Below are 25869 nucleotides of genomic sequence, written 5' to 3'. Positions count from 1 at the left end.
CTCCTTGTGGTTCTGCGGGGACGTCCTGACCTCGGTATTGGAGTAGGGACACCTCTCTGAGCATTTCGTTTCAGGATCTTTGACACCTGACCTTGAGTGATGCCATTCTGCCGAGCATAGCATGCTGTTTCATGCCGGAATTTCGTAAAGCCACCACTAAATGACAAACAGCATTGTCGAGTTGACGGACCATTTCCAGGGGAAGCGGCAATAACTTTTGTAGACGTGCAGCAGTTGTTTTCCACTAATACAGAACGCAACAACCCTTATATACCCGATTGTGAAGCCAATCGTCAAATGTACCTGTCCGTACATTTGTCACGCCACCTGTGATATAATCCTGTTATTGACTTCTTGCTGCGACAAACAATCAGTGACATGGTTCTTTTAACAAAGAAATCACCGAAGCGTAAAAGAAACTCACCAGATTGATATACCGAGTTCAGAAAGTAAACCCAAGTCAAGGAAAAAAAAATATTCCATATTAAATGCCAAGTCTGTATATACATGTATGAGTGTGTGCACATATATGTGTATGTGTGTGTCCGTGCAAGTTCCTGTTGTTGACTGCTATCTCCACACATGGGTGCATTTCAGTAGATGGGACGGAGACCTACCAAGTGTTAAAGTATCCACCTCCATTCGTTTGTGTCATTTTGTTTTCTTTTTTCGAAGTGTGTGTGTGTGTGTGTGTGTGTGTGTGTGTGTGTGTGTGTGTGTGTGTGTGTGTGTGTGTGTGTGTGTGTGTGTGTGTGTGTGTGTGTGTGTGTGTGTGTGTGTGTGTGTGTGTGTGTGTGTGTGTGTGTGTGTGTGTGCGTGCGTGTTTTTAAGAAGATGGATTGGAGTCCTCATAGGTCTCGAAGTATCCACCTCCGTTTAAGTAAGGCATCATGATTCATGGACCAGTTTGTGAAGTTTTATTATTCTCAAAGTTTTGTTCCACGGACTCTTTTGAGGATCATCACTGAGCATCGGACAGCTTCCAATTGCAATGTGTTTGTGATAATATTCTCAGGGATGTTTTTTTTTTTAGCTCACCTGGAACGAAGTTCAGGGGAGCTTATGCGATGTCGCGTCATCATCGTCCGTTCGTAAACACTTAAAACTCCTTCTCCGAAACCGCTGATGAGATTGTGACCAAACTTGGTGCAAATTATATTTGTTGTGTTGTGACTAAAGTTTGTTCACGGCATTAAAAAAAGAGTCGGGCTTTAAGGGGGTCTACCGGGTGTCAAAGTGGATCCAGGCTTGACCCCCCAAAATAAATATTTGCTTCTTCTCTGAAACTACACACACAATTTCGATGAAACTTCACCACAACCTTCACCACCCATGTTGTACTGAAGTTTGTTCACAGCATTAAAAAAAAATTGGGCCGTGGGGGTCTACTGGGGGGTTGCCCCCCAAAATAGGTATTTGCTCTTTTCTCTTAAACTGCATACACAATTTCAATGAAACTTCACCACAACCTTCATCACCCGTGATGTACCAATGCTTGTTCAAGGCATTCGAAAAATTGAGGTCAAATTAGGTATTTTTTTGGTTTGTTTAAAGTCTTATGATTATGTTAGTATAATTCTACATGCTGCCCTGTCTTCTAGCAACCATTGAAATTGGTTTAAAATACCTTTAGTCAGTGTAGTATACTGTTTATTCTACCAGGTGAGCGCCAGGTGTTTTGTTTTTGTTTGCCCCTATGCTTATAATTCAATTGATCTAATAATCACTGGTACAATTTTGGCACTCTTCAGCTTTAATGATATTTTCACTTCCTTTTTTAGGTGTTGGTATTTGGGTCATTTTCTTGATTTCTGCGTTGTTTAGGCCCAAATTCACTCTTTACTGACACCTCCATTAGTAATATCTTCTCTTCTTTATTGTACCTCAGTACTATATCCGGTCGCAATGATTTTTTTTCTATGTCCATGCTTGATGGAATCATTAGGTCATACAGTGCCACAGAATATTTTGCCTCATGCTTCCAGAGTCTTTCATGTGTTTTTTTGCAAACTCCAGGTGTGTTGTCATGTGCTTTTTTATCAGGAGTGTCTTCCGTCTGGCCACGCTCCCATAAAGCCTAGATTTGTGAAGTGCTGCAGAGACTGTCGTGCTTCCGGCAGGTTCTCCAATTTCAGCCAAGGAACTCTAGTTCTCTCAGTGGTCATTATAGATTAATTGGTCAACTCCCTGATCAAGGTCCTTCTTGCCCAGATGCTCAGTTTGGACAGGTGTGTGTGTGTGTGTGTGTGTGTGTGTGTGTGTGTGTGTGTGTGTGTGTGTGTGTGTGTGTGTATGTGTACATGTTTCCTCACTGACCTGCGGCCATTGAGGTGTGTGTGTGTGTGTGTGTGTGTACGTGTACGTGTACGTGTACATGTTTCCTCACTGACCTGGCCCTTTTATTCTGTAAAATGCAAAATTAATTGTTAAAATGATGAAAGTTTGTGCAATTATACTGTTTGCTCTGAGCAAGTAATACAGGAACTAGGAAAAGTATTCTGGCCAAAAGAAAGATTGCAAGCAACACAGTCATGTGTTCTGTGAAAAGAAGGTGTGTCATTAAGTTGCCTCTGAAGCCAAATATCAAACCAGGTATATCAACAGGAGATTGTCTGCACAATTTGGTGATGTGGCTCTTTGATGTAGTTGTTCTTAAATGCTTCCGTGACTTTAAAAATGGCCGTAGATCAGTCAGCGATCTTGCTCTTTCTCACATGGAACCAACTGCTGCCTTTAGGAAAACGTTAAACGTGTTGAACAGGTAATTTTGGAAAATTGCCGTGTTACTACACCAGAAATTGCAGATTAATTTAGATGTCAGTATTGAAATGTGGGAAAAAATCATTTGTTCTTACTTGGAATTCAATAAGGTGAGTGCAAGGATGTTTTTCTGGCTCACTGGTTGTCATCTCTGTTGACAGATACCTTTTTTATATGTCAAATTGATAAATAAATAAAAACATAAATAAATTAATAACAAGCCCAAGTACATGTAATTCAGCTCCAAGATCAAAGGACACAATCAAACAAAGCTTGTCAAACCCATACACGTTCAACTTGGCCCTCGGGGAGACGATCTTCGTGATATAGTAGTCACGCTGGTGTTTCGCATGCAGATGCAGGGTGAGGTATTAATGTGTGTGCCGTCCCTCGGATCCCCCAGAATTCGTTGGTGGACAATAAAAAAACAAGTACAAAAAGTTTTAATTAAAACAAAAGCCGCGTCGATGTTACACAATGCCTAGATGCAGCTGTGCCTATAACGTCGATGTTATAGGCACAGGACATTCCTATTGATTCGATTACTTGATGTTATTTTTGTGCAAAGTGAAAATATATCTCGGCAATTTCCCGTGTGTGGCGACGAATTTTTTATATATCTCGGCATTTTCCCGTCTGTTATTTCAGGCGGTGTATGACTGACCATGCCGCGATTTAAAAAATATATATCTCGGCAATTTCCCGTGTGTGGCGACACGTGAACGAAGCTATGCTCCTCTCTCCACATTATTGTGACGACGTATAAATTAAATATTTCATCGTGACGATTGTCATCAAATGGACGAATTTTTAATATATCTCGGCATTTTCCCGTCTGTTATTTCGGGCGGTGTATGACTGACCATGCCGCGATTTAAACAAAATATATATATCTCTGCATTTTCCCATCTGTTATTTCGGGCGGTGTATGACTGACCATGCCGCGATTTAAAAAAAAAATATCTCAATGGACTTGAAGTTACAGGCCTTTGAGAATTCATTTCGTTCTATAAAGGGCAACTTTGATCGGATTTTCTTCCCGTTTTTTTTCAACCGAGTCTAAAACTATGTTAGCGACTGTGAAAAATGAAATGATATATCGAATTTGATTTGAAATAAAACTGTGTGAGAGAGGAAGACACCACGGGCCTACAAAACAGGCCTCAAAGCTATGCGAGTTAATAAAATGGTGGATATTTGTTTATATGAAGGCTCTCCCAGAATGGGTGGAGCTATGGTTCCCAGAATGGGTGGAGCTTTGAGGTTTTGTCTTCTCTGCAAGAACAAGAACAAGAAGAACAACAACAACAGCAGAGGGCACTCTATGAGCAGCGTCTGCGACGCAGCTAAAAATCTCATGGTATCCTTTGCGAAGAGTAGGCGAGCTAACTCCGGCACCCAGACTAGTTTCCAAATCCCTTCTCTAACCTACAGGGCAAAGTGCATGAACATCACATGAGCACCCCCTGCAAGAACTGATACTACCAGGTGATATATATGACATCACAGCCAAGTGATATATATGAACAACGATGGCTGGTCATCATCAGTGCAGACTCGATTCCCTGCAAAGGTTTAACGAGCAAGCTATCCCATGTGGGATTATATCCAAATATCACCTCTTAACTGTTATGGAGCCATTGACCTATGTACCTCACCATCACTTACTGCAAAGATCCTGACCAATAATAACATTCTTTATTGAAAATATAACGTTTGCACATCTTAGTCCATTTATTTTTATGGGGAGTTCACCCATCACAAGGCCTAGAGGCCACTCAAAGGTGGGGGCTCACTATTGCGAGCAGCTCATTCGCAAAACTTTTTGAACACCACTTGCAGCTTAATTAGCGCAATGAATTAGCCCATCATAGCTTAATTCTTCAGTCAATGCACACAACAAGCTGATGGTTCATATAATGTTGTTATATTGTGTAGTTATTTTGGGGTGCTGCTGTTAAACGACTGTCTTCAGATCAGAGTTTTCAGTTCTGTTGATCATGATGCAGGCATGGTCATTGTTTGCTGACAAGATGGCATGCCATCGCTTCCAAATGTCAGTCTCTTCCAATTTCTGAGACCCACGTTGGAAAAAATATTTTAAGCTACAAATAACATCAGGCAATTTATTGTCTCCCGTCGCACCGCGGAGCGAAAGGGGGACTATGGTTTTCCCCTCCGTCCGTGTGTCCGTCCGTGCGTACGTGTGTGTGTGCATGCGTAAGCGAAGGACTGCATTCGAATTTGGTGTGTGGGTGCAACCCACGTCAAAATCCAAAGATGGCCGCCGCCATGTATGTCTAATGCCATGTATGTCTGAACCTTGTGAGCGGAATATCTTGAAAAATAAGCGAAGTACCAACTTATAATCTGGTGTGTGTGTGTATCTCGGCACAAGGAAGAACGCTATTGAAAATTGGGTCGCCACGTCAAAATCAAAGATGGCCGCCGCCTTGTATGTCTGAACCTTGTGAGCGAAATATCGTGAAAAATATGCGAAGTACCAACTTCTAATCTGGTGTGTGGGTGTATCTCGGCACAAGGAAGAACGCTATTGAAAATTGGGTCGCCACGTCAAAATCCAAGATGGCCGCCACCATATATATGTCTGAACCTTGTGAACGAAATATCTTGAAAAATAAGCGAAGTACCAACTTCTAATCTGGTGTGTCGGTGTATCTAGGCATAAGGAAGAACGCTATTGAAAATTGTGTCGCCACATCAAAATCCAAGATGGCCACCACCATATATATGTCTGAACCTTGTGAACGAAATATCTTGAAAAATAAGCGAAGTACCAACTTCTAATCTGGTGTGTGGGTATATCTAGGAATAAGGAAGAAGCCTATTGAAAATTGAGTCGCCACGTCAAAATCCAAGATGGCCGCCACTATATATATGTCTGAACCTTGTGAGCGAAATATCTTGAAAAATAAACGAACTGCTAACTTCTAATCTGGTGAGTGGATGTATCTAGGCATAAGGAAGAACGCTATTGAAAATTGGGTCGCCACATCAAAATCCAAGATGGCCGCCGCCATGTATGTCTGAACCTTGTGAGCGGAATATCTTGAAAAATAAGTGAAGTACCAACTTCTAATCTGGTGTGTGGGTGTATCTAGGCATAAGGAAGAACACTGTTGAAAATTGGGTCGCCACGTCAAATTCCAAGATGGCCGCCTCCATGTATGTCTGAACCTTGTGAGCGAAATATCATATCATAGCATGTTTTCTGCATCTTCCACTTTGTCAACTCACATCACTTCCCCGACGGGGGACCTAGGCGTAACACTTGTTTACGACCATTTACTTATTATTAGCTCACCTGGAACGTAGTTCCGGGAGCTCATGGGATGGCGCGTCGTCCGTCCATCAGTCCGTAAACACTTGCAATCTCTTCTTTGAAACCGCTGATGCGATTGTGACCAAACTTAGCACAAATGATATTTGGTATGTTGCAACTCAAGTTTGGTCACTGCATTAAAAAATAGGGGTCTAATGGGGTCTACAGAGGGGTCAAAGTGGGTCCAGGTTTTGACCCCCACCACTCCCCCCGCCCCTGCCTCCCCAAAATATGTATTTGCTTTCTTCTCAGAAACTACACACGCAAAACTTGACCTCAACTGTCATCACCCATGAATAGTCCAGTCAATCTAAATAAAATTTGACAAAACCCACCACAAATTGCAACAGAAATGAAACTCTTCTATGAAATGAAATGAAATGAAAAAAAAACTCTTCTATTTGTCTAAGTAAGGTCTCCTTGATAACGTATCAAAAGTATAATGACATATTTGCGGTGGAAAATGGTGAATTTTGATAATTAAAATTATCTGTTTTTAACCCATTTTCATTATAAAACGCCGAAATAGCAGAATTTTCAGATAGGCATAACTTTGTCAATTTTCAAGATAAAACAATAAAAACAACACCATAACGCATAATTTAATGGTCTATTAATAATATGGACGTGTTTAAAGTATTATATTGGGTAACTAGGGGAGAATGGGGATAGTTGAGCCGGAGGTAAGTTGAGCCACCCCCTCTAATTCGCGCTGGCATATATTTTGGGCAAATTTGGCGGTCACGGTCACTTTCTTATCGATTCTGTGCTTCATACACTTTTGCTGTGATATTTTCCAAACAAAGCTGTCCATATCACCCCAAGACATCAATTCTGAGGAACTTGAAGCAATAGGAAACCTCTACGATGATCTCGTTTCTGGTAAAACCACAGTGGAGGAAGTGAAATCATCTTCAGAGCTGAACTCTCTGCAAAGGAAACTTGAAGCAAGCACAAAAAGTCTACTGGAGGCAAAATACATCACTGCCAAACTGTGGCTGCAGTATATGGAAATGGTTAATATCATGATGACATTTATCAGATCTGAACGAACAGGCGATTGGTCTCTCCACCTAGGGACATTGCAAGCCATGTTACCATACCTTGCAGAATCTGGTCATAACCTTTACACAAAGTCCTTACACCTGTACCTGCAGAAGATGACGCAGTTGGCAACCACACATCCCGATGTTCACCCAGGGTCTACACGTTGTCAGAAGGAGTGATCGTTTTTGGGGAGGGTTGTCTCCGGACCTTGTTATTGAGCAGGTACTAATGAGAAGCCTTAAGACGTGTGGTGGTCTTACGAGAGGGAGGGGCATGACAGAAATCCAACGACTCGTTTGGTGTCTGTCAAGACCTGCTTGCGCAGAAGTGAACATTGCCATGCAGCAGCTGACGTCAGTCACATATGAGACAAGTGAACAACACAAGGACCAATCAAGATCAAGGCAAACAAGGGACACTGCGGATTCAGAAAAGCTCGTCATTCATTGAATGGAGGTCCCCATTTGAGGCAAAGCTCTCACTTCGGAACGTAGTTAGTGGCATCACAGCTGGACCAAAGGTTAATGTTGATTGTGCAAAACAGATCGGAGAGGCCATTCTAAATGAAATGGATGGAAAAACTGTGCTTCAGTATTCTTTCAAGAGAAAGAACCAAGCTGTAACGTTTGATTCTAAGGCAGCAGTCAAGATAGGTAATGACGTGGTCCAAATAGACCCTCTACTCCTATTCCAAAGGCTAATCATCACCGGATCTCAAGCTAATGATCTTGCGAATGCCCTGACCTATGAACTCTGTAACTACCCCCCTGCATTGTTTGAAGGGAAGGACAGACTCTTAGAAGCCGTGAAAGCACAACTTGCTAAAGCCATCTGGACTGTTGGACCATCACAACCACCACCAAGTCAGAATTTCAAGTATGTTCTTGATGGAGGGGCTCTCCTGCATCGTATTGCTTGGCAAGTGGGTGACACATATGGCAAGATATTGGAGGATTATAGCAAATATGTGACAAAACACTATGGTCAGGCAGTGGTCATATTTGATGGGTATAAGGCAGGGCCTTCAACAAAGGACAGCACACATCAGCGCCGAGGGGGGTTTGAAGGGCAGAAAGTGATGTTCAATCCATCCATGAAGTTGCAGTTAAAAAAGAATGAGTTCCTCTCAAATCAAGAAAACAAGGTACGGTTCCTTGACCTTTTGGGAGAAAGTCTAGTCAGGTGTGGCTGTGAAATAGCATTTGCTGCAGGGGACGCTGACTTACTTATTGTCCAAACAGCAGTGGACATCTCAGAAACATGCGAAGCAGTACTAGTGGGTGATGACACTGACCTGCTTGTTCTGCTAATTCATCTTGCTGGCAGAAACAAGCACAATATCTACTTTCGACCCGAACCAAAGAAAGGAGCAGGTGTCAAATGTATGGGGGTCAATGTCATCAGGGACACACTAGGGCAGAACATCTGTGAGAATATTCTTTTTGTGCATGCTTTCCTGGGGTGTGACACGACATCGAGGATATTCGGGGTTGGAAAAGCAGTTGCTTTGAAACTGGTCAATGACAACACAGAATTCTGTGAACAGGCTGAACTATTCGGAAATAGACAGTCATCAAAGGATCAGGTCATCAAAGCTGGAGAGAAGGCCATGGTCACTTTATACAAAGGGAAGGAGAATGACCACCTTAATGCCATGAGATATCTACGGTTTCAGGAGCTGGTCACTACACGCAAAAAAGCCATCCACCCCAACATGTTGCCGCCAACAGCTGCGGCAACAAAGTATCACAGCCTCCGAGTGTTCCATCAGATCCAACAATGGAAGGGTAACACATTGGATGCTGAAGAGTGGGGATGGGAGGTTTTGGATGGGCGCTTGACACCCGTGACCTCAGACTTGGATCCTGCCCCTCAGTCATTGCTGAGATTGGTCAGTTGCACCTGCACGTCAGGCTGTGGTACACTACACTGTGGGTGCCGCCGACAGGGACTGGAATGTTCATCGGCTTGTTCGGGATGCAGAGGCATTTGCCAAAACATGTCAAATGATAACGTAGATGATAATGAGGACAGTGACAGTTAAATGTAACTTGCCAAACATGTTGACCATACATGATGTTCCTCATATAATGTTCGACTATATGCTATGTTGACTCGGCGGTTGTTTGCATGTATTCCGTATATAAGAATGAAGCTTGAAACCATATATGGGTACTTAGGGCCACGTTACGGCCTAAATGGTGTTTTCATTTGAAAGATTGACCCTGAAAACATGGGTAAAGACACCAGATTTGTCCATTTCTGATGAATGGTTGAGGAGTTATGTAATTTTGTGAATTTTTTATATAGCGGTCAAGGCTACTGGACGGGTCATATGTTGAACCCTAAAAGAAAAATAAGTTCCACTCCAAATAGTTTCTTATACTTTTAGTATGTCATTAAGATATGACCTGCTTGGGCAAGCGGCCCAGGGCTTGGGCAATAGCCCTGGTGTTGGGCAAGCGGCTAGGGTGAGGACTTAGGATCCTAGGATCCTGGGTTCGAATCCCGGTCAATCGCTGAATTAACGCCAGGGGGTTGACTCAGCCTGTCATCCTTCCGAGGTCGGCAAATTGAGTACCAGTTCACTGGTAATTCCCTGGTTGTCGTAAAAAGGCGACAAAAAGGGTTGGCGTCAGGAAGGGCATCCGGCCGTAAAACATTGCTTCAAAAAGGGGACCAAAAAACAACAACAACCACGGTCCCCGAAAAAGGCCAACCCCCGCTTGCGGGGAAAAATGGCCTCTAAAGGTGGTTATTTTTTTTTGGTTATTAAGATACCTTCAAGCAACAAAATACACCAGGTTTCATTTCTGTTGCAATTTGTGGTGGGTGTTTCTGCAGTTTGACTGGACTAGAAGTATCAAAGTTTGTTTCTGGCATTAAAAAATAGTGGTCTAAGGAAGTCTATGTGGGCAGGAGAGGGTTTTGGGGGTAGGTATAAAGCAAATACCTACCCCCAAAGTAGGTATTGGCTCTCTTCTCCCAAACAACACACACAATATTGATGAAATTTGATCACAACCTTCAACACCCATGATGTACCAATGTTTGTTCACGGCATTAGAAAAATCAGGTTTTGAGGGGGTTTACGTGAGGGGTGGAGAAGGTGGAGGTGAAGGGGAGAGGGGGTTGGTTGCCCTCAGAATCGGTACTTTTTGTTTGTTTGTTTAAAGTCTTATGATTAGGTTATGGATTATGATTTTCCATGCTGCTCTGTCTTCTCGCATCCATTTAAATTGGTTTAAAATACTGTGAGACTGTTTAAAATAGCTTTAGTCAGTGGAGTATACTGCTTTATTATACCATGTGAGCGCCCAGGGGTATTGCCCCTATTTTTATTGCATACAAGCTGGGATATTTGTTCTCGGGACAGTAAGGATTAGTAAGTATTGATGCCACCATTTGTTGCAAAACTGCACCACACCACAATATTCATAACTAGTGAAAACCTGTGGCTTTACCATGGAAAGGTCAATTGACAATTTTGTTTACATGTACATTTTTTGTTGCCACTGTTGAGATCTCTATTTATTGTGCTTGAGGCCTGTCACAAAGAGCTCGATGTCTCAATAGGGAGCTCTAGTCAAAGCATAGCAGGTCGAAAGCATTATTGATCACGTTTCATGAAATGTAATAATGCTGGCTTCTGCTCCAGCCCAAGGGTAGCAGGTTGGATGTTAGGGAATTGTGACTATGATGTTTCCTGAGATCGGGCAGCAGCTCTGCGTTTCCGGGTGCCTTGAAGTCACCTTTCATGCTGCTCAAATGTCTCATCCTGCCTCGAAGCAGCCACACGTTGTGCAGCCAATGTTGATCTGGATAGGTTTCTTTTTATTTTTTACCATGGTTAAAAGTATGATATGAAGATCTAAGGAAGGAGATTCTTACCTTCGTAGGATCAGCCGGCACAGGAGCCGGAGTGTCAGAGGTGGGAAGCATAAACATTATAATAGAGCAGAGAGCGTTGTAATAAAATTTGCTTACGTAATTAAAAACTTTTCGTGCAAGTTATGACATGAGTGTTCTCATCACCCTCCACCAAAATGTGAGACTTAAAAACAGTTCCTGTCACCAAATATCTTCTTGACTAAAAATCTCCGATTGTTCGCACCACCAGTGATCGCACGAGGTCGCCAAAATTGAGGTTGTGGAGCTTTCGCGTAACAGACATGGAGGTTTAAAGGAGAGGTGGGGGAGAAATTTGTCAAGGGAAAAGGGTCGCTCCCAGAAAAAAAAACCCACGCAGTGTATAAGCATGAACCTCGCATGGCTGAGGCCTCTATCGGGTAGGACCTTCTCAAGAGCCGTGAAACCCAACATATAGCATATGGGAAAATATGGGCTCATGCTTGCTTTACAATTAAGGGAAATCATCGGGAAAGCATGGCGATGGTGAATACTGTGCAGGACTTACAGTAGCAAATGGCTTCAGCTTACTGCAACACGAAAATGGCGAATGTATTATTTAGTTAGGTTACAGTTGTGGGTGGAGTCTGGCAGCTGTCCAGCCAATGGGTGGAAGACACAGCTCGGCCAATTAGATATGCTAGCCTTCGCCATGTTTTGTGTCCTGTAATATCTGTTAGCCAATCAGATTGTATATAAATGAAAAATAGGGAAAAGTGGCCTTTAAATGCCGAGATGGTGGATGAAAATACCCTTTAGACAATCCCCGGGTCAGACTTGGTCTGTGTGCCAAATATGTTGGTTGTTGGCCCAGTGGGCTTTGCAAAAAGCGCGAACATACATACAGACGACAAATTTCATTCATTACAAATGCAAATATGGCGGTTGTCTATGTTCTCTCTATCTTTCCCCTCTTGTATGCTCCATACATTCCCCTTACCATCTTTTACTCCTGGATCCTTTCAACTTTCTTTCACGTTTTCTCTGCCACTCATACACTCACATCCCCTCTGCCGCTCCCCTCAACTCCCTGTGCATAATCAATCAGTGGTATGTAAAGTTGTGTGCCATACAGGCATATGACCCTTTACATTTGAAAATACACCGAACACTATATTTCTGATCAATTATCAATTCACCAGAAACCTAAAAAATTAAAAACTTCAAGATCATTTGCTTGCTTATCCAAGCCAAGGAATCTTTACCCAAGATTATATGGACCACTGACTCATCAAAATTGTGTCAGACGACTAACACTGCAATGGTGTCTTTTCTGCAAAAAAAATACATCAATAGCAAGTTAAATATTGAAACAAACTTTATCTGGACTTCTTTCCACTGCATCATTGCATTGCTATTCTAAATATAAATGAAATATTCAGCGCCGGAATGAAAACATTGCTGAAATTTTGGCGACACAGAGGTCAGAAACAGTAAAGAAATTCTTCAAACTTACAAGGCCACAACTTGACAAAAGCCCTTTTTATTGCTCATTGCCAGTTAAAGATTTGATTTGCATCCGAGCAGCTGCTTTGGAAGCTCTCGGAGAAAGAGGAAGACTGTTGCATGAATAAAAGAGGAAAGGAGCCAGTACATTTGGCTTTGAAATAATGCTCGCTGCAGTTATCCTCTTAATGCCAACGATTTGGCAACACTCATTTTATGTCTTTTTCAACGGCTGGACATTCATACCAACAAATTGCCAGGAGCATTATTTTTGGTTCCTAATAGTGTATTTTTTCCGCATTTTTTCTTTCCTTTTAATTATATATTTATTTTTTAATTTTTCTTTTTGAGTAGGTACTTTGTACCTGTTATGTATCACAGGTCTACAAGAGCTACTTGTGGATTGTTGTTATTGTTGTTGTTGTTGTGGTTCTTGTTGAGGGTACATTTTTGAAATGTGCACCTTTGGTCAGAAAGCTGTTGGAACCCACCCACATTTGTCGTTTGACTTCACCCACTATGGCTTTGGCACCCAGATGAAAAAATATGCCTGCCATCTTGGTTTTCCTGTGGGTCTAAGAAATCAGGCCTGTAGGCTTCTGCTGATTATACACTGCCCAATTTTGTTGGGTCAGATTTCCATTGGCTTTGTTTGGGTTGAGTGTTACGATGAGGTACCCCAAAAAATCTAATCAATGTCGAATACAAACTATTAGTAAGATCTCTCATCTCCTCATCGCCTGCTCTGTGCCCATATTCCCCCTCCCCCACTACCACCACAGCTAATTCACCTGGTTTTGACCCTCTTGCTGTGACTGGCGTGAGGCACCTTAATTTTTATAGGATTTATTTTACTTCATGTAAATAGTCACTGGTTGATTTTTTCGTTTGTGTTTCCCCGTTTTCCCCTCCCCCAATCCGTCGTCGGATTTCCCAACGGGTCAATCTTCCCTGGTTGTTATTTGTTCGGGAATAAACCCGTTTGGTTTTAAAAGAGATAAGGTCCCTCATAATTCTCCTCAGCCTGTGCGCGTGAGCATAACATTGCCATCATTTGGAACAGGGCCTCGGAGATAAAGCCTGTTTCGGTCTATCCGTTCACGGGCTGTGTTAACCAGCTCGTGAACATGACAACATGTATATATGTACAGTCATGGCCAAAAATATTTTCACCCTTGCACGTTTTTCAAATAACTCACAATTTTGTTGAAAGAGAAGTTGAAATTGACAAAAGTATTTGGTTTCCACAATTCTTTATTTCACTGTTAATAATTCATAAACTTTGTTTTTGATTCAGAACTTAATATATCGTTTTAAATCAGAAAATAAAAAGAAATGGCATTGACAAAATTATTGACACACGAGACTTAATATTTGGCAGCACACCTTTGGACAAAATAACTACAATCAAGCACTTCCTATAGCCATGAATGAGCTTCCTACACTTCTCCACTGGCAGTTTGGCCCAATCTTATTGTGCAAACTGCTCCATTCTCCCAGGTTTGAAGAGTTCCTTCTCCGAACTGATGTTTTCAGATCTCCCCACAGGTGTTCAATGGGATTTAGATCTGGACTCATTGCTGGCCACTTCAGAACACTCCAGTGTTTTGTCTTGAACCATTCCTGGGTGCTTTTTGAAGTGTGTTTGGGGTCATTGTCCTGCTGCAAGACCCATAACCTTTGACGGAGACCCAGCTTTCTGACACTGGGTTCAACATTGTGCTCCAAAATGCCTTGGTATTAATCTCCTGATTTCATGATGCCATGCACACATTCAAGACACTCAGTGCCAGAGGCAGCACAGCAACCCCAAAACATCACTGAACCTCCTCCATGTTTGACTGTAGGGAAGGTGTTCTTTTCTTTGAAGACTTCATTTTGTTTTCTGTAAACATAGAGATGATGTGCTTTACCAAAAAGCTCTAATTTGGTCTCATCTGTCCACTGGACGTTTTCCTAGAAGGATTTTGGCTTGTTCAGGTGTGTTTTGGCACACTCCAGTCGGGCTTTCTTATGTCTTTCTGTCAGCAGTGGGGTCCTCCTGGGTCTCCTACCATAGAACCCCCTTTCATTGAGTTGGCGACGGATGGTGTGAGTTGAAACTGTCGTACCTTGTGTCTGAAGGTCAGTTTTAATCTGTTTGTCAGTTGATCGAGGCGTTTTCTCCACCATTCGAACAATCCTTCACTGCAATCTTTGATCAAATTTTCTCTTGCGGCCACGTCCAGGGAAGTTGGCTACAGTGCTATGGGCCTTAAACTTCCTGATAACATTGTGTACGGTGGACACAGAAACATCAAGGTCATCAAGGAGATGGACTTGTAGCCTTGAGATTTTCCAGGTTTGTCTACATTCTTGTGTCTGACCTCATACAATTCTCTGGTTTTCTTTCTTTTCTCCATGCTCATTCCGGTGCACACAGTGACACTAAATAGCAGAATGGCTCCTTTTCTCTGTTCAAACTGGTTGAATGAGTGATTTTTATATTGCAGGCACCTGCAACTCACCACAGGTGAGTTCAATTCCCAAGTAAAGGAGAATCGCCAACTTGAAATCCAATTATTTTAACAACTTTTAATAGGTGCCAATAATATAATTGTCCGGGCCATTTTAGGATTTCTGTGTGGAATAAGCTAAGATTTAGTAATTTTTTTCAGCTTCTTTTGTTTTGTTCCACTGCAAACCAAAGAAATGTTGTAGAATTTATTTCTTCTCGAATTACGATGATTCAATCTTTCATATCTGATCTTGTACCTGCAAGACGAGACTCCCTTCCGCTATGCTTCGAATGCGCGACGGTTCTTGAATGATGTCTTCCCAGCCATGTGAATCGGTGGATGTGGTCCAACTACTCGGTCACCTTGTTCATCTGTCGTGCCCCAATGGACTGCATTTTACGGGATTATGTCAAACTGTTGTTTACTCATCAAAGCCACATTCTTTGGATGAGCTCTGGGCTATGAACACGAATGCAATTCATGTAATTACTCAGCAGAAACTGGAGAATGTTCGTAATCAAGTTGGAAAATTGGATCGAACGATGTATTTTGATAGATTGTGGTTGTGTTCAAGCCGAAAAGTTTGATCTGCATTCAGTAAAAACTATGAATTATGCTTTCATGTACCATTTCTAGTCATGTGTACATCAAAAGTTATTGCAGTTAGACAATGACTTTACGGACACCCTATGTATAGACACCACTTTACGGACACCCTGTGTATAGACACCACTTTTTTTCTTTCTTTTTTTGTATACAAGATCGAGGCTCGTGTAAGAGCTAACATTGATCACAAAAAGACAAACTGACACGTACAACATAAGGTAAAGGGAGCGGGAGACAAGATGGGGAAAGAGAGGGAAGCACACAAGTACAAAATTTGAGAGCAGGGACATCGAGAGATCTGTGGGAGGGAGAGGGCTTGGAGGGAGGAGGCGTGGGAAGAGGGGTGGGGGTGGGAGAGGGAAAAAACACATGGACACTGCTGGGACTTCCAGGAAAGATGTCGGAATTTCAAAAAAGTCGATCTGGGGTGAATTAACATGGGTAGAAAAGATCAAGGTTTTGGATGGGGGAAGACAAGAGATGGTGGTGAACAGCTGTTTTAAAGACCTGGAGGGAGGAGTGGGATTGAAGAGAGTGGGGGAGTTTGTTCCAGAGGTGAGAGAAAAGAGGAATGAAAGAGTGAAGGTGAGCAGAGAGTCTTGATTTTTATGGACACCCTGTATATGGACACCACTTTATGGACACACTATATTACTGTATATATTTCTCAAGTGATGCCCTCCTCGGATAGTTTCATCACACTTCTTTCCAGGGTTTCAAGCAATTGGTCACAACCGTCTCATGTCATCTCCAATCCCTACTTGAAATCTGCCTAGCCCCATTAACCCGACCCAACCAATCCCTCGTACTTGCATATGACTGTGTTTCTTCTGATCCCCTCATCTTTCACATAGTTTCCTGTTCATTCATTCCCTTCCTCGTTCTGCCCAACGAATGCCCCATTAACCCACTTTCAGATTGTTACCCTCGCCAGAGGAGAGGGTATTGCATTTGAGTTTGTTACTTGCCGGAAAAGATTCCGGCAAGTATATTGATTGGTTGGTTTGTTTGTCTGTCTGTTTGTCTGTCTGTCTGTCTGTCTGTCTGTTTGTGTACAGTACTACGTCTAAATCGTTGCACATCGAATCACCAAACTTTACACACATATTTGTCTTGCCCTGGAATAGACTGTGCCCAATTTTTAACTCTCTGGGCCCAAGGCCTCCATTATGACGTCATAATTCGATAATTCGACAAGTACAAAACTTCATCCAATCGAGATGCAATTTATTGAGCGCCATGTCGGCATAAACTGGTGGAGAAAAAAAATAATGATGACGTCATCGGTCACGTGGTTCGGCCGCCATCTTGGAAAAACCGAAAAACTTTTCACCTCTATATCTCCGAAAGTGCTGAATAGAAAAAATTGAGACATGGCTCATTGTAAAGAACTCTCCATGGGGAATAAAATATGTTAATGATGATGTCATAGGTGCTTCCATTATGACGTCATAATTCGACAAGTACAACACTTCATCCAATCAAGATGAAATTTATTGAGCATCATGTAGGCATAAATTGGTGGAGAGAAAATTTATGATGATGTCATCGGTCACGTGGTTCGACCGCCATATTTGTTTTAACACAAAAGCCTTAAAAACCACTGAAAACACATCCTGGCGAGGGTCTGCAATCTCTGATTGCTCTTTCTTGTTGTATTTGTACCCTCCATCATCACACTCTTCCATGATCTTGTATCTTGAATAAAAAAATTTGAAAAGTTAATGATACAAATGTATCGAATCAATTGATAGGTTAAGTTATGAGGAAGAGCCATCCGTACTTACCTGCATGCTTGCCATTCCTTTCCATGACCGACCGACCTCTCTGCCATGCATGAATTGTTTCACGTTACAAAACCTTTTTGTGCCCAACACATTTAATGTCACATGTTTATTGTTAGTACGGCCCAGAGAGAAATAAAAAGGGTTTATACACCGCCTCAACATTGTTCCCCTGTGATACTTGGATGTTTGTTCCCCCTGATAATCCATTCACTCTTTTAAGTTAGATGTCTTTAAATGTGGATTTCCCACTGGTATCGCAAGGTAACACTGATATCGACTTTGTTCACCTGGTTCGTAATGTGTTATGAGGAATGATACCAAGTACCTTCCTTAGAATGTCTTGAACTCAACCCCACTTAAAAAATAATCCGTGATATGTAAAGTACTGTGTTGTAAGGGCATGTACTAATTAGTAATGTTATCCTTTACCAGGTTTGTACTCGATACCATTAATTATTTAGGATGAAATCAATATCCAGTGATTGAACATGCTTTTAGGCTTTGGAGTCCAAGAGATATTGCTTTGACAATGTCAGCAGTGGTTTTACCAAGGAAGTTACGCCATTTTATGTTTTATTTAACGATATGTCTAAGGCTAATTGAGGAGCTTATTGTGCAGGTGGAAACATTACTTTTTGGGGGGCATGGGAAGTTTGGGAAGGTGAGTGTCCGACAAACTGTTTTGACATTTCCAGTGCCAGAGGTACATCGGGATAACTCACCTGACCCTCAATGACATCATTCAGGGTTAATGTTGATATAAATATAATACCAATCATTAATCAACATCGGTACAATACATTTCTTTGGCATTCATTAAAATGCAAGAATTTCAAATCTGCAAATGCATACTTTCTCCATGTACAAAGAGCCATTCCTGATAGCAAACCTGAACTTTCATGTCACCTTCTGCTAGATTCTGCGGTTCATTGTGAACTCCTGTCGTTTCATTACCCCAGGTCTCCACCTCGACCAAGCCCAGGAAGCCTACGTTACACAGACGAGGATCTACCAGCTGAGTACGATTCCATCAAGAAGCCCGATTCAAACGGCAGCCTCAACGAGAAGCTATCAGAAATCCCAGAGTCTCCGGTATCTACTCCTGATGGTTTTGTTCGATCAAATCTGTGTTTAGTTGATGAGACTATTTCTCATAAGGTAAACTGTATCGTAATGACAGTGCAATGAATGTGCTTGACTGTTTATTTACTTGTTATTTTTGTTCTTATTTATTCTGAGTTCTTCTGCGCATAAAATCTAAACAGCAAAAGTTGGATCTTGTGAAATTCGTGATAAGGTTGCAGACTGTAGAAAACTGCTTTTTAAGCATTAAGCAGAAGATATTGCTTATGGGTAGAATACCAAGTTGGAACACTGCAACTATAAGAGGAGTGCTTCAGGGTTCGAAGCAAGAACTATGATACTTTCTGTAATCTACAATGACAAAAAGGAAGACAACAAATCACAGTTCCATTTACAGTAACGTATTTGTATCAACAGGTGAATGTAGTCTGGCTGTCTTACAAATCAAACTAGAATGGCAATGGCAAATATAGTGCATACCTGCGCCAGGCTGAACAGTCTTTGTTTTGTATCCCACTGATAGGCCGGATCTGGATTCGGACCCGAATCAAAATCGAATCGGCTTGTTCTTCTCACCTAACCAACTCGTCCCCTAAGTTTTGTCTTAACTCGTCAATAACTTTTTTTAATATCATGTTATATATCGCTTTTCGCCCTATGTCTCAATGGTGAAGAATCACTTAATTAAATAATTATCGTATCCGAATCCGTATTCAGATCTTCACCGAAATCGAATCTATTCGTCCTTGTCACACACCCAACCGGTCCACCAAATTTCGTCCGAATCCGTCAATAACGTTTTTAAATATCATGTTATATATTGCTTTTTTCGCCCTATGTCTCAATGGTGAAGAATCACTTAATTAAATAATTCTCGTATCCGAATGCATATTCAGTCAGATCTTTACCAAAGTCGAATCGATTCGTCCTTGTCAGACACACAACCAGTCCAGTAAGTTTCGTCCAATTCTGTCCATAACTTTTTGACATATCGTGCTGTATATCGGTTTTAGCCGTATCACTAAATGGTGAGGAATCACTTTAAAATTATCTGATCCTGATCTGGATCTTCACAAAAATCTAATCATTTCATCCTTGTCACATATACTACCTCTCTGCCAAATGTCGTCAGAATCCGTCCACAACTTTTTGAGATATCTTGTTCATAGTCAAACAAGCAGACAGGGTTAAAAATGGTACATTATCTGTACTATAAAAGTTAATTTGTATTGTGTGTTTGCTTATTGTTTATATATGCTTCAAAAACTTAAAAACCACTGCACCAAGTCCAACCATATTTTGCATGTTGTCTCAGGATATCCCAAATATGGTTTCCGTAGGAGTAGCATATCTGGGGGACAGAGTTCAAGATGGGGGAGGAGACCCCAATTCTCTCTCTGTAAATGTGTGTCATATTATGACACCAGGTTGAAGCAGGTATTACAAAATCATCTTCTTTTATAAAGAAAGTTTAAACAACTTAACATTGTGCATTACGGTGATGTTGAAATCTGAGTGAGAATAATTGGAAATTTTCAAAATGTTTCATTTCACTCATTTTAAGCCAAGGCTCGCAATGATCTTTGCAGCAAAGAGGATGTGATTTTTGCTCGCGCCATATGTAAGCATAAAGGGTGGTTGATGAAGATAGGTGTCAGGATGCCCTAGAAGTACGCACACTTAGCTCTAAGCTGTCTAACCAGGGTTCGAATCTTGTCCCAGCTATAAACTGCCAACTTGGGCTTTCACAGGCAAGGTGTGTGCCATCCTTAAACTGGGTGTCTCGTCTGCTGGCATTAGTTGGTGGATGTTAAAGATACCATGGTGTCCTTTGCAAAGAGGTGAGCTATCTCCGGCACCCTAGCTAAATTACAAATTCCTTCTCGAACCTCAATCGAATCAGGCTTGGTCAGCCGGTTCATGAAAGACTTGAGCCAAACTTCCCTCTGGCCAACCATGCAAGAAGGTGGGAATTATTATGGCTATTAATAATAATAGTAAACTAGCCGAAACCCGTGGAACATCCACGGAAGGGAGGATGTGGTGTATGGATAGAGTGTACCATTATGGATGGCATGGTCAGCGTACACCGCGATTGACGACACCGGCACAAATACATGCTCTGGATTGTCCACTCAGTGGATGGCTTGCTTTCGCCTTCGCCTGTCCAATCAGCGGAAGGCTTGCTTCGCCTTCACCCAGCAGACGCCAATACGATGGCGTCGTATCGGCAGTTAATCGGATGCTTTTGGGCCCCAAAGTCGACTAATTCAGATTCAGATTTTTCGAGTATGGCTGTACATGATAAAAAAAGAGCGCGGTTGGAAGAAATTATGGTAAACCCACCTGATGAGGTTAGCGTACACCGCGATCGACGACACCGGCACAAATGCATGCTCAGGATTGTCCACTCGGTGGACGGCTTGCTGTCGCCTTCGACTGTCCAATCAGCGGACGGCTTGCTTCGCCTTCACCCAGCAGACGCCAATAAGATGGCGTCGTATCGGCAGTTAATCGGATGCTTTTGGGCCCCATCGTCGGCTAATTCAGATTTTTCGAGTATGGCTGTAGGTGATAAACAAAGAGCGCGGTTCGTAGATCGTAAATCCATTAGTGTCGTGGGCATCGGGGCACTGGGTGCGGCGTAAAAGGGATAACAAAGTCGAGTCCTTATGCTATTATTATATAGATTGGCTGATGAAGGTGATGTTAGCTGACTTCCAAGCAGATGGAAGATGACGTCAGAGCAGGCAAATAATAGGGTGAATGGAGCACAATGTTGTGAAGTACAACATGTTGTCTTTTGATTAAAACCATCAGGGAAGCGCCGGGTAAAATGCCTAATATTCCAATATACGGTACATTTCCTTCGGGTTAAGCAATTATAGAAATACCGCATGCCATTCTTTTGCTTTACAAATCCTGTCTACTTGGTGTACCAAACCTTCAAAAGCTTGATAATATTTTTATTACCTCCACCACTGAAGTGGATGTGTACCAAACTTGGTGTACCTCCACCACTGAAGTGGATGTGTACCAAACTTGGTGTACCTCCACCACTGAAGTGGATGGAGGTTATGTTTTCACCCCTATCTATCTTTGTCTCTTTGTCTGTCTTTGAACGAGATATCTCAAAAAGTTGTTGACGGATTTGGACTAAACTTGGTGGAGATGTTGTGTATGTGACGAGGAAGAATTGATTCAATTTTGGTGAAGATCTGGATCCGGATTCAGCTAATATAATTTTTGAAGTGATTCTTCACCATTGAGTGATAGGGCTAAAAACGATATATAGCAAGACGACGAAACCTGGTGGACAGGAGGAATCTTGCTGAAGAGCTTGTGTGTGTGTGACAAGACCGAATCGATTCGATTTTGGTGAAGATCTGAATATGGATTCGGATACGAGAATTATTTTTCATTTAAGTGATTCTTCACCATTGAGAGATTGGGCAAAAAGTGATATATGACATGGTATTTTAAAAGTTTTGGACGAGTTAGGACTAAACTTGGTGGAAGAGTTGGTTTGGTGACGAGAACAAGCCGATTCGATTTTGGTTCAGGTCCGAATCCAGATCCGACCTTTCAGTGGGATACAAAACATAAACTGTTCAGCCTGGCGGAGGTATCGCTCTATCGAGTGCCCTTCTAGTGAATTAATCATAATTAATTCAACTTCTTCAACCTGGCTTCAAATCAACTTCCTCAAACTTAACTATGATAAATCTGAAATAATCATCATTGGCCCAAAAACGCTCACCAAATCCACCCATAACTTTGCCCTCAACATCAACGGTTTCCCAGTATCCACCTCCCCTCACATCCGGAATCTTGGCATCATCTTTGACCAAACCCTCTCCTTCGACAAATACACTAAACAGATCACAAAGACAGCCTTCTTTCACCTGAAAAACATCGCCCGTCTCCGTCCATCCCTCTCCTCCACGGCTGCAGAAACCCTCATCCACGCCTTCATCACCTCCCGTCTGGACTACTGCAACAGCCTCCTCTATGGTTCACCCTCAATAATCACCAATAAACTCCAATACATTCAGAACTCCGCTGCCCGTCTACTCACCCATTCCCGGACCCGTGACCACATCACCCCCCGTCCTTTACAAGCTTCACTGGCTCCCCATCCCCCAGAGAATCCAGTACAAAATCCTCCTCTTGACCTACAAAGCCCTCCATAACCTGGCCCCATCCTACCTGGCTGACCTCCTCTCCAGACACACTCCCACCCGCAACCTCCGCTCTGCTGGTACCAACCTCCTGACCCCCCCCCCCCCCCATGCGGACCAAATTCAGATCCTGGGGGGACAGGGCCTTCTCCATCGCTGCTCCCACCCTCTGGAACTCACTACCTCACACCATCAGAGACTCCTCCTCACTCACCACATTCAAAACATCACTCAAGACCCACCTGTTCAACACTGCATTCAACATTTAACCCACAGCATTTAACCCCTGACTATCTCTTCTCCTTCTCCTTCCTTTTGCTTTGATTATTTACCTATTGATTTTTGTCTTTTTGCACTTGTTTTTTGTACTCTGTCAAAGCGCCTTTGGGCTTCTTGAAAAGCGCTACATAAAATAAATGTATTATTATTATTATTATTAATCATAAGATGTCTCGGTCTGATGTTGTTCCTGAGAATTATCCTATCTTTTGTTTGATTTTTTTTGGACATGAATAGATGTCAATCTTACAGATGTGACTTCATTTCGTCATTGTGGGCAAAAGGGAAAAATGGAGGACTTACCAGGAAGTCCTCAAATTTAAAATCCACAATGCCAAGATGATTTGCAGTGAAACCTTTCTCATGCAGAGATCTCCTCGACCAAGTAAAACGATTTGCATTCGTCAAGTTGCTGCTCTACTTTGGCAACGGAGACAATTTCTGATTCGATGATGGTAATTTGGCATTGTTTGGAGATCATTTCCTGGAAATTTTAATTTGAACCAAAATATGCTATCTTGAATCCCCATTTGATAACACAGTTGCAGGCAATTTGAGTGAAACAATTGCAATGGTGTCCTGTGAAGAAGTCGGCAGTGGTAATATCTTCTCACGTGGTGTTGGTAATTGATCCAAACAGAGATCTAGTTTTACAAGTTACATTGTTTTTTTGATTTTTTCCCATTTTTATTCCTGCTCCTCCACTCCCTCTTAACTCTCCTATGCCTTCTTCCTCATTCCCCGTCATTATCCGCTGCCGATCTGACAAAATGAGCCTCAATCTTTGTCTGATTACACACATTTAACGTCGCTTCCCTTCAAGCTTTGAAAAGCTCGGCTGTCCACCCCGGATGTGACCTCTATGATTGTATTGCTGAACTTGTTTACAATCCAGAAACTAGTCCGGGTTTTCAAAAATTGTTCGCATACTGTTATATTGCTCCCAGTCCTCCTTCTTTTACCCCTCTTACCTCCTATTCTGCTAATTTCTCGGGTTTCATCCTCAGAGAACTGTTACTTTCAGGTAAGCCAGAGACCACAATCGTGCTTTCCTGAGATCCAATAATTCCTCCGTTTCTCCATCTTTCAAACACTCATGGAAACTGGTGAAATCCTCACTGGTATTTTTTTGTTTTGTATACAGAATCGAGGCTCGTGAAAGAGCCAACATGTATCACAAAAAAAAAATCAAACAGACAAATAAAGTATATAACAAGCACAAAAAGTTTAAATTAAAACAAAAGCCGCGTCGATGTTACACAATGCCTAGATGCAGCTGTGCCTATAACGTCGATGTTATAGGCACAGGACATTCCTATTGATTCGATTACTTGATGTTATTTTTGTGCAAAGTGAAAATATATCTCGGCAATTTCCTGTGTGTGGCGACGAATTTTTAATATATCTCGGCATTTTCCCGTCTGTTATTTCAGGCGGTGTATGACTGACCATGCCGTGATTGTAAAAAAAATATATCTCGGCAATTTCTCGTGTGTAGCGACACGTGAACGAAGCTATGCTCCTCTCTCCACATTATTGTGACGACGTATAAATTAAATATTTCATCGTGACGATTGTCATCAAATGGACGAATTTTTAATATATCTCGGCATTTTCCCGTCTGTTATTTCGGGCGGTGTATGACTGAGCATGCCGCGATTTAAACAAAATATATATATCTCGGCATTTTCCCGTCTGTTATTTCGGGCGGTGTATGACTGAGCATGCCGCGATTTAAACAAAATATATATATCTCGGCATTTTCCCGTCTGTTATTTCGGGCGGTGTATGACTGAGCATGCCGCGATTTAAAAAAAATAAATCTCAATGGACTTGAAGTTACAGGCCTTTGAGAATTCATTTCGTTCTATAAAGGGCAACTTTCATCGGATTTTCTTCCCGTTTTTTTTCAACCGAGTCTAAAACTATGTTAGCGACTGTGAAAAATGAAACGATATATCGAATTTGATTTGAAATAAAACTGTGTGAGAGAGGAAGACACCACGGGCCTACAAAACAGGCCTCAAAGCTATGCGAGTTAATAAAATGGTGGATATTTGTTTATATAAAGCCTCTCCCACAATGGGTGGAGCTATGGTTCCCAGAATGGGTGGAGCTTTGAGGTTTTGTCTTCTCTGCAAGAACAAGAACAAGAAGAAGAAGAACAAGAAGAACAACAACAACAGCAGAGGGCACTCTATTAGCAGCGTCTGCGACGCGGCTAAAAAGAGGGAGCGGTAGACAAGATGGGGAGAGAAGGGGAAGCACACAAACACAACATTTGAGAGCAGGGACATCGGGAGATGTGTGGGAGGGAAAGGGCTTGGGGGTGGAGGCGTGGGAAGGGGGAGGGGGGTGGGAGAAGTATAAAACACAGGGACACCAAGGACTTCCAGGAAAGAAGTTGGTATTTCAAAAAAGTGGATTTGGGGTGAAATTAGTGGGGGTAGAAAAGATCAAGGTTTTGGATGGGGGAAGATAAGAGATGGTGGTGAATAGCTGTTTTAAAGACCTGGAGGGTGGAGTGGGATTGAAGAGAGTGAGGGAGTTTGTTCCAAAGGCGGGAGAAAAGAGGAATGAAGGAGTGAAGGTGAGCAGAGAGTCTTGATTTTGGCAGTTTAACCATAAGAGGGTTGCAGGCAGATCTTGTGCGACCTGTAGGAATATTTGGGGGACAGAGCCCAGAGAGAGCTGGGGGAGCAAGGCCGGAGAGGAGTCGGTAGAAGACGGAAAGACGACCAAGCTGCCTGCGGTGAGTAAGTGAAATGCCCTCGGAGATAGCTTCATCACCGGAGATTCCAATGATTCTGAAAGCTTTGGTTTCAACAGCGTGAAGACGAGCTAGGTGTGAGGCAGGAACACCAGCGCAGAGAGGAGAGCAGTACTCCATTGAGCTGTGGATGAAAGCCTTGTCTGTGGTGAGGAGCTCA

The 25869-nt window shown here is 42.2% G+C and overlaps 1 protein-coding gene across 1 annotated transcript in view; it reads left to right on the top strand.

Annotated features, from left to right (window-relative positions):
* SDK2 (sidekick cell adhesion molecule 2) overlaps positions 1-25869 on the top strand; it is a 990523-nt gene that overhangs the window by 926573 nt on the left and 38081 nt on the right. The window contains exon 44 of the mRNA XM_068126284.2: positions 18356-18488. Coding sequence (XP_067982385.2) covers positions 18356-18488 — 133 coding nt within the window. The remainder of the gene's footprint in view (positions 1-18355; positions 18489-25869) is intronic.

This window comes from Myxine glutinosa, chromosome 10, assembly GCF_964187855.1.
Source record: "Myxine glutinosa chromosome 10, kmMyxGlut1.1, whole genome shotgun sequence".
Taxonomy (NCBI): domain Eukaryota; kingdom Metazoa; phylum Chordata; class Myxini; order Myxiniformes; family Myxinidae; genus Myxine; species Myxine glutinosa.
This window is presented reverse-complemented; position numbering and strand designations above follow the sequence as displayed.